General features: G+C 37.7%; 1 protein-coding gene across 1 annotated transcript in view; it reads right to left on the bottom strand.

Moving 5' to 3' along the window:
• The window catches only part of CBL (Cbl proto-oncogene), an 80,590-nt gene that overhangs the window by 12,751 nt on the left and 54,742 nt on the right, over nt 1-13,097 (bottom strand). Inside the window, exons 3-11 of the mRNA XM_052652621.1 lie at nt 12,402-12,548; nt 10,099-10,255; nt 9,152-9,273; nt 8,681-8,818; nt 6,717-6,804; nt 6,219-6,350; nt 5,821-6,024; nt 722-853; nt 256-636 (exon numbers count right to left, since the gene is read on the bottom strand). Coding sequence (XP_052508581.1) covers nt 256-636; nt 722-853; nt 5,821-6,024; nt 6,219-6,350; nt 6,717-6,804; nt 8,681-8,818; nt 9,152-9,273; nt 10,099-10,255; nt 12,402-12,548 — 1,501 coding nt within the window. The remainder of the gene's footprint in view (nt 1-255; nt 637-721; nt 854-5,820; nt 6,025-6,218; nt 6,351-6,716; nt 6,805-8,680; nt 8,819-9,151; nt 9,274-10,098; nt 10,256-12,401; nt 12,549-13,097) is intronic.

The following is a 13,097-nucleotide window of genomic DNA, read 5'->3' as shown; positions in this document are numbered from 1 at the left end:
CTCATGATTGCTCTATCTGGAAATAATCTTTTCTTTCTCTAAAATTAAAATGTTTTCTATTTATATAACTCATGGCAGATATATGCTTCTTGCATTCACAAACATATTAACAGATATATTTCTTGAAAACAGGAATTATATTATCTCTGAATCCAGTATAAAACACACCATAGAACATTCCCCATCAATGTCATCCACAAATATTTGTTACTAAGATAAATAATTTCAATAATTTCAATAATAATCAGGACTCACCATGGAGGTATCCAGATTGAATGTGCTTCCGAGCCTAGGCGTATCGGTTCTGGGTTCCATTTGTGAGGGCAATGAAAACGGAAGTGAATGCCGGTTGGTTAATTCTCTCCCTGTCCAGGGGTCACTAGGATTTGGGGCAACTACTGGTACTTTGGGGACTGGCCGATGCAGCCATGACGTTTCTCCAATGCGGCCAGAGGGGACAGGGGGCAGTTTGTCTCTGGAAGGACAGTCGCCCGGTGTACAAGGCAAGGGGCGTCTCTGAGGCCGGGTTTCTGCTCCACCAGAATACGGCCGGTCTGGAGGGGGTGGTGGTGGAAGATCTCGAAGAGTGGGAGGTATTGGTAATGGTTTGTCCTTATGAAGAGAGCCAGAAGGAGCCTACGGAAGCATGATGGAAGTAATCAAATTCCACTAATCCACAAAAAAGAATCAGAAAAAACTGTAGAAATGGATAACGTTTTACCTTAGAAGCAGTTCCAAGACCAGAAGCACTTGAAGGGATACATATTCGCTGCTGTAGAAGGTCAAGTCGTGGTGGCACTGGGGGAAGGGAAGCTTGTGGGGCCATGGAGAATGGAGAAGGAGGTCGTTCCACCTAATACAAGTGAAAATTTCCTAATAGGTTATTCTTGTTTGGAGGAGGGGTAACTCTCAACTCCTAAATATGTAAAGAAGTATAATGTGAACAGTGAATATACCAATGAGCTTGACTTTGGCTTACAGAAGTGCTTTCTGAATTATTTATATGTTACCATAAGAGGGCGCTCTCAATCACAAAAGTACCATAAGGATACAAGCTACAAAGCTTTTATCTGGAAACTGCTGTGCTGTAAGAAGCTTTCAAGCTGACAATTTAAAAAAAACTTTACGATTTCACACCTCTTAATCTTCAGAAGAAGAAAAATCTTTTCAAGATTAAAAAAAGAAAGTCGTATTAAAAGAAAGGGATACACATTAATCTCTCAACAAATCATGTAAGAAAATAATGCTTAAGGAGCAGAATGAAGAAAAAAATCAAAGTAAATAAACTCTCCAGAGGTTATTATGATTCAAAGAAAAAAAGAGATTTATAAGATAAAGTGATCGATGGTATTATTAAAAAGCATCTTGTGATCTTCCAAAGAAATGTTATTTTGATTCAGTAATTAAAAAGGATGATTTTTTTGTCAATTTGTATTCCAAAAATTGTGTCAAATCAAAAGAAACAAATAAATGTATAACCTTTTCCATTTCCCTGCCCACAGCAGGGTGATGAATAGCTGATAAGCTTGTCCAAGTAGGCTGTCAAGAGATATACGAGAATTTATACAAAATACTACTTTGCATTTGCATTTCCTGAAAGCAAAACAGATGGAAAATAGGCAAATATGTATTACAAGCACTTATGTAAAATGACAGAAAAACAACCATCTTCATATTAAGTCCTATCATTAATGCCAAGCGGGGAATGAGGGGAAAAGCCTGCATTACAGGCTGCTTGCTCTGACTCACACAAGAACACAGCCTCCACGCCAATGGAACATGAGCAGCGCCGTACCTCAAGGGTTAAGAAAGTGGAAAGCCACACTCACTCTCCCTCCATCACCAATATCTAGTCAGTCACTACACCTTCCCGGTGGCTCAGACGGTAAAGCGTCTGCCTATGGTGCGGTGCGGGTAGACCCGGGTTCAATCCCTGGGTCAGGAAGACTCCCTGGAGAAGGAAATGGCACCCCACTCCAGTATTCTTGCCTGGAAAATCCCATGGACAGAGGAGCCTGGCGGGCTACAGCCCATGGGGCCGCAAAGAATCAGACTGAGTGACTTCACTTTCTTTCTTTCACTGTATCTTGTTATTTTTCCACAAAAGAATGGCATATCTGTATTTTCCTTTTCATTCTACTCACCAACCTCAGACCTAATTTATCAAAACCACCTTCTAACGATTCTCCCAACTTTCTAGTTTCTTATCTCGCCAAATCATTTTGCTCACCATTACCAGCTTAACCATCCTTAAACCCTCACTAGTTCAAAAACCATCCACCACTAACTCCTACTTTCCCATGTCATAAAATGTCACTTTCCTACCTGGCTTTCACGAGTCTAATTTGGTCTCCCTAACCAATAGCGTTTTCTGTAATTCTCTATTTTGGAATTCCTACCTCCTTAACTTTCTTCAAGTTGTTTCTCAGTTTGGAAAGTCCTCTCTGCCTATTTTAATCCCCCTCCTCAATCATCACTCCTCATCCCTAAAGGGCAGAGGGTTGAGCTAATCAATCATATTCTTCAATTCATGCCTCAATATCATAACCAATCCCTAAAATGTTCTTTTATCTCAACATATAATAAAGCTCCAGAAAAGGATAAAAGTGCATACGAGGAAGAAATTACAAAAAAAAAAAGTATTTGCAAGACCTAAGGGATATAAATATCCATATAGAAAGTGTTCATTACATAGGTAGCCCAAAGAAAGAAAAGAAACCCATAACCAGCCAAACAACAACACCCTTTTCAGGGAATCAAGGATAAAGAAAATATTCTACGGCTTCTGAGGACAGAGAGAAAGGAGGCACCAAAGAGCAAAAATTTGCTGGAAACTAGAAGTCACTGAGGCTGTAACAATTCACAGAGGTGAAAATTTTTTTCAACCCAGTAAGTCTATATTTAGACAGTCTGAGGGCTGAATAAAGACATTTTTAAGATATCAGATGTCTCAAAAATTTCACCTCTCACCTTTTCACAGCATGCTATTTTAAGAGCATACTCTACTCAAACAAGGAAGTTAAAGCAAGAAACAGAAAAACACGGGAGTTACGAAATCCAACACAGATGAGAGGCAATGACGTCCCATGATGATGGTGAAGACAGACTTCAGGGTGACAGAAGGCAGCACACCCAGTGGAAAACCAGTCCACACTGGAGCCAGAACATGACAGGCTCCCATATATCAGTATACCACATTATACAGTATCTACTTTATTAATACATGCATAGAATTTACTCCATAGAAAATTATAGCAAGAGGATGTTTGGTAGTGACAGGTACAAACTGGAAACTAAGGAAATAAAAACAAATCAATTATTTCAGAAAAGTGGAAGGTTGTAAAACAAAGCAAAAGTAATCACATTATAGTATATACTTGAAACAATAGGGAGCAAAAATCATTTAAACACTGAATACTGACTGAACCCAAAAACATTCCAATTAACTACAGTCGGAAGTTAGGGAGTAGGAAGGAGGAAGATAAGAGATTTCAATCCTTTTCTAAACATATAACTAATATCGAAAAACCAGGAGAAAGCAGTATAGCCTATGGCTAGGGAACAGCTTTAGGAATGGAAAAATCTGAATGGGACATAGGAGCTCGAGGAGATGGAAGCAGATAACCGACATTTTTAGCAATTCTTTTCAACTTTAAACAACAACAAAAAAACCATGTGTATTTATCACAAGGATATTTTTAAAAGTAGATTCACTATTTTAAAAACAAATCAAAATTAAGCAACAAAACAACAAGCTACTGGGATGTGACAAAGCAGGTCCTCTCATAGTCGCATACACTTTAGGAGTGACCTTAGGACAAAAAATACAGGGAACAAATTTTAATGTCTATCCAAAAAGAGTTAAGAGATATTTTTACTCTAATATTTTATCCATACAAAGTAGATAATGAACTCTAAGGTACAAAGAATAAGATGAAACACCCACATAGAACCTACCTTTCAGCTAAAAAAACGAAATACCATTGCTTTCTGAAATTCCCATATGCCCCAGCACTAATTATATCCCTCTCCTCTCTCAAAGAGTTTAAATGGACATACTCTCATCTAGCAATCCTACTGTTAGAAATTCACCCTACAGACAGACTTGCAAAAGAATGCCCATAAGGGTCAACTTCAAAAAATTTAAAATGCAGTCCTCAAATAGTCCAGATTTCCTCAACTATCCATATAGCATAGACACATTTATGAATTTGTTTCAATGTGTTTTTAATTCCCAAACATCCAAAGCAATTACTATGTGCTCATTTGTGAGTAGCCAGTTACAAATGAGAGGTGACTCTTGCCTTCTAGGAACTTACAATGGGAAATGATTATTTTTTGGTCACACAACATGGTGTGTGGAATCTCAGTTACCCAACAAGTGATCAAACCCAGCAGTGGAAGCAAGGAACTGTAACCACTGCCATGCAATTTCCAGGCATGGACTGCCATGCAATTTCCAGGAAATACTTTTTATTGCCAGGTGGTAAATTCTATGGCAGACATTTCACAGTATCCCAGAAATACTTAGCCAGACCTAGATTATATTTGGGTAAATATGTGTGAGTTAGGGGTAGGAGAAGCAGGGTATAGTCTGGAAAGATTTCTCAGGATATGAAAACTGAGCTAAATTACATAGAAACTATCAAGACAAAAGCATGGAGAAATCTTTGATGATTCAGCTCCCATAAAACACAAAGTGGAAAGGATTATCAGGGCAAAGTGCCTAGAACAGAGAATGTACTGACTAACCCATTAAGTAATGAGAAGTCATTAAAGAGCACGAGGCAAAGGAATGAGATGATCAAGGTGTGTGTTGTAGATCAATGACTCTGGAAACAGGGAGAACCTATGCTTCTGAGAGCCTGAAATAAGGCAGTGGCATTGAGGACAGAGAGGACGAAACAAACGGGACACAATCACTGAAGAGAATCCCACCCACCTTCTCAGGATTTATTGAGCACCAACCATGCACCAGGCAGCCAGGTGCTGACACAAAAGAAAGATTCTTCTGCACTAAAAATGCCTCCTATGAAAGCTGTAACAGCCTAAAACTAGAGAACTGATAGCATATTAGAACCTCTGTCTGCCCTATATTTATTAAAATCTTTGGTGACTGCCTTACTTTGAATTAGCAAATAAATCTGTTTTATCCTACCACTGATGTAACAGAATCTGGTCACATCCTTTCTTGGCCTTTATCTTTCCTATCTTTACTAGGGCCTTTCTAGTTAGTTTAGTCTCTGTACGGTACCTCCTACCGCCCTCCAATCACTTTAGTTGCCATTTATTTAGTTGTTAACAAGGCCTTGTTTCTCCTGCCTAAACCTAACTTTCCATTGCCAAGACTCCACTAGAGAGAAAAACAAGGAGAAAATATTCTAGTCACAGTAGCAAGACACGGTCCAATTCTTTTACTCCTTCATTTTCTCCACCAAGCTATCCGAGTAGAACCCAGTTCTAAGATACAGACAGTAAGAGCATGGGCCTGGAAGGCGGGATGCCTGGCCACAGATTCTGGCTCAACTTACTAGTAGTGTGACCTTCAGCAAATTCCTTAACCTCATTGTTCCTTGATTTCTTCAATTGCTGGATGAGAATAATAATAGCTTCTACTCATAGGGTTACATGAATATGGATAAATATAGGATTATGAGTTAAAGTAGTCAAGTATTTAGCATGGTTCTCTTTCACATGGTAAATGTTCAATAAATATTAGCTATTATTACTCCTTGTATTTTAGATGTTGTTAAGTGATCTACTGCTTTAGGACACAGCTGATGATAGATTTTGCCACAATCTATTAAACTGCAGACTTACCTTGGCACCAGCCAATTCCTTCATCATGAAGAGAGAATCATCAGCTCGTTCATCATCATCATCATCATAATTTGGGGAGGGAGCTCCCTCTGCTCCTTGCCTCAACAGGCTGCCACTTCCTCTAGGATCAAAGGGATCAACCACAATGGGCTCAGTACCTTTAATTTCACATCGGCAGAAAGGACAGCCCTGGCCTTCTGATTCCTACAAAGGAAACAGACACATCTGAAAGTTCTTAAAATATTCGTCCACTAAAAATACAGTACCTAAAAATGAAAAAAGCACCAAAAGTTTAGAACCTACCCCACAAACCATTCTTTATATCCATAAAGGATATACAATCCCCAATTCTTCACTGTGATTATTTAGCTGAGAAAAAGCATGGTTTGGATCCATACCTGCCAGGATGTTAGACAGGATGTGCACATGAGGTGGCCACAGGGCTCAATCTTCACATCTTTGTCATTCTCAGCACATATTTTACACAGTTGGAATGTGGAGCCCATCTCACAGTATAATTCATATTGCTCCTTTGATTAAAAAAGAAAAAAGAGATTATTCGGTCTGCTACAAATATTTGTTGAATGAATGAATGAATGACTGCAACTATAAATGCTAAAAATAGGAAAACTGAAGATGGTTACTTGTAATACTAATCTTTTGCCTGGAAACGGAGTGTCACAACAGTGAACAGGTAAAACAGAAAGCACCTAGTCTTGGTTCTATTTTAAGAAACAGGGTTTAAAAAGAGACCACACACACATAAATTCACTAATCTAGTCGATGGTTTAAAATTTTAAGTGTTCCAATCACTTAATATAATTCTGTCAGTTCTACAGAGTAATATACAGAAGGGTGGGTCTAGAAATATGGTTAAAATGGAAAACAAAACTCACCTGGGTCACTTTGATGTGGTCTTGAGGAGTTGGTTCACATAAGCCTGTCAGGTCGGGATTCTGATTCCGTCCATCAGGAAACAAATAGCTGTAAAAAGAGTAACCAATCTTGGGGGGTCTACTGAAGCCAATTTATCACTGCTTACTAATACAGACAAATGTTATCTAGGAATTCTCTCACTCTAAAAGGGCAAATTAGGAGAAGTGCAAACAGAAATTTTATTAGTACTTCAAAAAAATTAAATAACACAGATCAGTTCTAAGAAGATACTCTTCAAACACTGACATTCTTTCTCCAGGGTGTCACAGGCTCTATTTTAATTAAGGGGTTGACAAGCGTTTCCTGTAAAGGGCCAGTTAGTAAATGTTTCAGGCTCTGCAAGCCACATAAGTCTGTGTCACATATTTTTCGTTTTTTTTTTTTTTTTTAAACAACATTCTGAAAAGGAAAAACTATCTTAGACACAGACTAGAAGACCTAGTCTGTGCACCATAACTTACCAACTCCTATTTTTATCTGTGGATGACCACAGATTAAAGTGTGAATTCTCAATTTAAAAAAACGACATTTGCTTCAACCAAAGACCTTAAAACACCCTTGTTTACAGTTTAACACTAAGAGACACCAATTTGAAAGAAAAGTAACAAGAAGCAAATTAAGCCACTGAGATCAACTACCAGGAAGCTTCTAGCATCCAATTGCTCTGACATCTAGTGAAGTACCCCTTTCAGTTCTAACATTACTGTAGAAATGATGTGTAGTGGAAAATGGATTTTCCTAATCACTTTAAAACACAAGTAGTTTTCTCATACCTGGTCAACTGTTAGTATTCTTAGTGGTTACCAACTGATAATCAATTTGAATTTCCAAAGAAATAGGAATTCTAGAATAAATAGGAACTTAAATCATAAATATTAGCAGAGATTACAAAAACCCATAGCCTGAAGAAATTCTGCTGAATTAAAATGAACATACGATGAAGGCCTAAGCCGGCTGCCATCAGGAACATTTAAGTCATCCTAATTTTGCCTAGTCAAATAACTGGTAACATTTTCTGCTAACTGGTATAGAAATACATTTTTAAAATATTTATCTATTTATTTATTTGGCCGAGTCAGGTCTTAGCTGCAGCACGGGAGATCTTCACTGTGTCATGAGGGATCTTTCACTGTGGCCCTGAAATCTCTAGCTGCAGCATGTGGAATCTTAGTTCCCCAACCAGGGATCGAACCCATGTCCCTTGCACTGCAAAGTGAATTCTTAACCACTGCACCACCAAGTGACACAGACTTATGTGGTTTACAAAGACTGGTGAAATATTTACTATCTGGCCCTTCACAAAAAAAGCTTATCAACCCCTTGATTAAAATACAGCCTGTGGCACTGTGCCCTGGAGATAGAATAACAGTGTCTGGAGGACAATGCTGATGTTGTCAGTGTTGTAGTAGCTCACTCCTGTCTTTGTGTCACTCTTTGTGACCCTTTGGACTTTAGCCCACCAGGCACCTCAGTCCGTGGGATTCTCCAGGCAAGTGGGTTGCCATTTCCTTCTCCAGGGGATCGTCCCAACCCAGGGATCAAACTCGTGTCTCCTGTGTCTTCTGCACTGCAAGCAGATTCTCTACCTGTTGAGCTCTAGGGGAGGCCCCTGTGTTTGGACAGTACTATATATTTTAAAATCTAATATAGACCTGAAAATAAGTTAACGTGTGGAAAAAAAAGAAAGATAAAATCTACTCAGGGTAACAAGGGAAATAGTAGAGGAAAAAATAATTTCACTCAAGGAATCCTTTTTAAATAAAAACAGAAGTCCTACAAAAGTTGAAAATTCAAACAATATAAGCTGTTAATATGTTTCCTGAATCTTAACCTGTAGAGAAAACCTGGAATAAAGTCATTAATGATGCAGTTTCACAGCCCTAAGTTCCTAGACTCTAACAGAGGATCAACAGTAGGTACTCACAAGCCTTCCCTGAAGCCATCAATCAGCGCTTGGAAGAGAGGTTTATTGTGAGGGATTGTCTGGAGAATGTTCCCATCAGCAGTGACATACCCAATAGCCCACTGACCCAGACGGGTACAGCTCAGCCGGAAAATGTAACTGAAAACAGAGAGAAACAAAACCTTGATTACACATGCTTGCATTAGGGTGGAAGATGAGACAGAGACAAAAATCAAAAAGACCATCAATAATAGATTCTTCAGTGACTCCACACCAAAAGGAAAAGGCACAAAAGCTTAATTCTTAAGTGGCTTGAAAGCATTTATCAAATCATAGTATCTGAATAAGTCAATTCCTCTGATAAACAGACATCAATCCTACCACAGAAATGTAGCCACTGGGGAACTAGTAAAAGATCATGTTTCCTCCTTTTCAGCAAAGGTCACAGAATAAAATTCAGGTGAATAAGCCTCTTTGCTTCATTCCACTGACCTGCCAGGTTTGTGAATGAATTTCTGGAGTCGTGCTTTCACTTCATCATATGTCAGGAAAGCCATGTAACCAGGATGAGTTACAGCAAGGCTATTCCAGTTCCTCAGCAAAGAGGACCAGGGCTAAGGAAACAAGAGACCAATCAGACCATCCAGCTCCAAACATACAACCAGCCTCAGAGCAATGAAGAACAAAAAGAAAAACCACCTCAACGCTCAAATATAAATTCTCCATTTAGTGCCACAAATTTTCAACCATATTGTTACTTTAAGGGAAGATAAACATGTTTGGGAAACAAAAACTTTGAAAAGCTAAGAAGAAAATAACACACAGGGAGAAGCCTAACTGTGCAAAATACAGAAAATTTTCAAGCAGCTCTAACCTGCTGGAGCTATTAGAGTAATGATGAGGTTTTAAACAACAGACAAAAACAGAGAAAACAGGGCAAGGCCTGATGTGCAAGTAACAAGTTCCAAATAAAGGTTTATGCAAGGTAGCATATACACACATTATTTTTAGAAAAGGAAAGGAGTTGTGAACCATCAATGCATCTCAGTATTAGTCAAGAATTTTAATACCACAGGAGAAAAAGCTGGAAACATACATAAATGTCCAGTAACTGAACTCAGGAAGTATATTATACCCATTTTCAGGGTAAAATACAACCATTAAAATGATGCAAAGAAAAAAAAATGATGTAAAGAAGAATATTTAACAACAGAGAAATATTATAAATATGAGGAGAATAAGCAGATTATAGTTACTCTTTTTACATATATATATAAATATAAAATACAGAGTAGTTTTAACCTTTTTTTAAACTATAGTTTCTAGAATAAATACTTTTATAATAGGCAAACTCCCAAATGTCCAAATGTTATTTTTTTAAAAGGTTCCCCTTCAGAAAAGTGGCAATAATTAGTTCAGCCAACATTTTAGCATCCTACCTGAAAGAGTCTTGTAAAGATGTCGAATTCAAAAACTGAAATATAATCATTGCAGGTCAGATCAATAGTGGATTTCAGAGCCATGGCCTCCAGCCCAGAACTGATGGGATGTACTTCATGAAGGGCCTGTCTGAAGCTCTTCCAAGGGACTATTGTCCTAGGATTCGGGTGGGGGTGAGAGAGAAGGCACAGAATAAGATAGCAGATAATTCCAGGCATTACTACGGTCAAGGAAAATAGTCTCTTTAAATTCTCAAAATCTACTTTAATTTTCCTAGAGAAACTGAATTATATTTTGCATTGATAACAGAAAGGGCATAAATGATACGTGTCTTAACTTCCTGATGAGTAAATTAATAATAGAGACATCTTTTCCCACTTTTCTTTGGCAAAGTGCCACATGTTAATCCCCTTTCTCACCTTCAGACATTTGTTGTATTAGAGAAGCAGGAAGAGAGATGACATTATCCTTTTTGTATTAGAGATGTAACCTATGGCCAGATCTTCACTCACTGTGTTTAAACTAACCTTTTAAAGCACATAAAACACTCTGATTCTTTTGAGGAACCCACACTATCAAGGACTAGACCTGAGGAATATAAAGCTTAAGGTACAGGAAGAAAAGAGTTCTGATACAAATGAAGAAGAAATTATTTAACAAAAGAATGATTAAACTCCAGATGTGGCTAGCAAAGGGTACTACGGGATTTCTACTTCTCAAGATTAAAAAAATAAATAAAGTAAAATCTCATTGCCTTTATGTATTTGCCTGCCTGAAAGTAAGAGATCAAGTGGCAATTCAAACTCTAGAAAGTAGATAGTTACTAAGTTAAAGTAACAAAGTTAAACTCATGCCTATCCTCTTCAACTAGGTTTTTTAAAATAATTATTATTTTATCTAATTATTCCATATCTGATGCTTAAACACAACTTTTTAAAATAAAGCAAGCATTTAACATACATCAAATCAATATGCAGTATATACCTGAGACTAACTTAACAGTGTATATCAACTATATTGCAATTTAAAAAAAAAAGCATTCAAAGAGAAACTTACATTAGGATCTGTATACTCAACTGAAAAATTTTATTGTTTTCTACTTTTTCAGTTCTTTAATTTAAAATTTCAGAGTATATTCCAGAACATTTATGTTAATACTTAAATCATGGGCTTCCCTGGTGGCTCAGTGGTAAAGAATCCACCTGCTAATGCCGGAGACATGGGTTCAATCCTTGTTCCTATTCCAGGAGGATCCCACATGCCGTGGAGCAGCTGAGTGAGTCCCTGTGCCACAACTACTGAGCCTGTGCTCTGGAGCCCGGGAATCTGAACTACTGAAGCCCTCATGTCCTAGAGCCTGTGCTCCACAAGAGAAGCCATTGCGATGAGAAGCCCATGCACCACAATCAGAGAGCAGCCCCTGCTTGCAGCAACTAAAGAAGAGCCTGTGCAACAGCTAAGACACAGCACAGCCAAATAAATTTTTTTTTTTTATAAAAAGGACAATATAACAAAGTGGAAACACAAGCCACAGACATCTCTAATGTTAGTGACTAACACAAGCCACAGACATCTCTAATGTTAGTGAATAACAAAGAATTAGTATCTTACAATAGGAAAAAGACAAGTCTACAGGAAAACAGACAAGTCAGGAATAGAAACAGCCAAGTCAGAAAAAGAATCTAGACAGGTGACAAATGTGAAAAGGTGCTCAAGCTCCCTTGTCATTAAGAATATAAAGCAAAATATGATACCAATTCATATTACCAGAGTTAGCCGAACTGCAGAGCTACTGGAACACGTGCATGCTACTCACAGGAACAGAAACTGGTACAACCACTCTGGAAAGCAGTTAGGCAACGTTTGGCAAAGCAGAAGATGTGAAACCCCCTGACTCAGCAATTCCATTCCTAAGTATGTAAGTATTGAGAAACTCCTGCATATGAAAGCAAATACAATTTTGTTTTCTCCCCTGCATATGAAGGGAAATACAATTTTCTTTCCTGTAGCACTGCTTGCAATAGCAAATACTCTGAAATGTATGTGTTCATTAACAGCATAATGGATGAGGAAAAAGAGAACAGCATGGGTTTCAAGAGAACTGCAAAGGTCTATCTACTTCTCTAAGGAAAAAAACACAAACATGATCAGAACAACAACAACAACAAAAACTAGGCTAACACTTACCACAGTTGGGAAGTAGTTATGCATATATTCCTTATTTTTCTGCCTCAAACTAAACAAAAACCCAAAACACAAGCTTCAGTTCTTCATAGTTCAAATTCATTATTTTGACACTTACTTTTCCCCAAAAGCTTTCCTCCAAAATTCTGCAGCATCTGCTTTAGTAATCCGAAACGTGTCTCCTTGAAAAAGTCCACTTGGGAAGATTCCTTTTAGTTCTGCCAGCATGTGGCTGAAGATCAGGGACAGTTTGGTCAGGTTTCGCCTAAAAATGATCAGAAGTGCAATGGTTAAATGAGCACATAAAATTATTTTTATTTTAAATGTGCTGAATCCACTACACCAGGTGTGTGATTATAATGCAAGAAAGACTGCTGCATTCACTAAAGTCCACTCCTGTCCCTCTGTTCAAATAGGCGTTAACAGGTAAATAAGAAAAAATAATTTTAACAGTAATCTATTTCAAGACTTTTAATCTTAATCAGGCCTAATAACTGAGCATAAACTTCTATGAACAAATCTACCTTTTTTAGGCTGATAGATAAAAGAGGACTCAACCAAAAAGTATAAGAAGTTGTACACTGCTATAACCATTCACTCACAAAAGAGATGTTAGAAAAGCAAAATATATTATTTCCTGCTTTGCATAAACTAATCTGGATGTTTAAATTATTGCAACTCATCTAAATTAAAAATAAATAAGCTAACACCCAGACCATGTAAAAACTTCTAAATAAGTGCACGTTACTACTATATTTTAACAAGTTAACTTTAGCCTGACCACCTCTGTTTAATGGTTGTGGTTATAAAGTAC

Source organism: Budorcas taxicolor, chromosome 15 (assembly GCF_023091745.1).
Source record: "Budorcas taxicolor isolate Tak-1 chromosome 15, Takin1.1, whole genome shotgun sequence".
Lineage (NCBI taxonomy): Eukaryota > Metazoa > Chordata > Mammalia > Artiodactyla > Bovidae > Budorcas > Budorcas taxicolor.
This window is presented reverse-complemented; position numbering and strand designations above follow the sequence as displayed.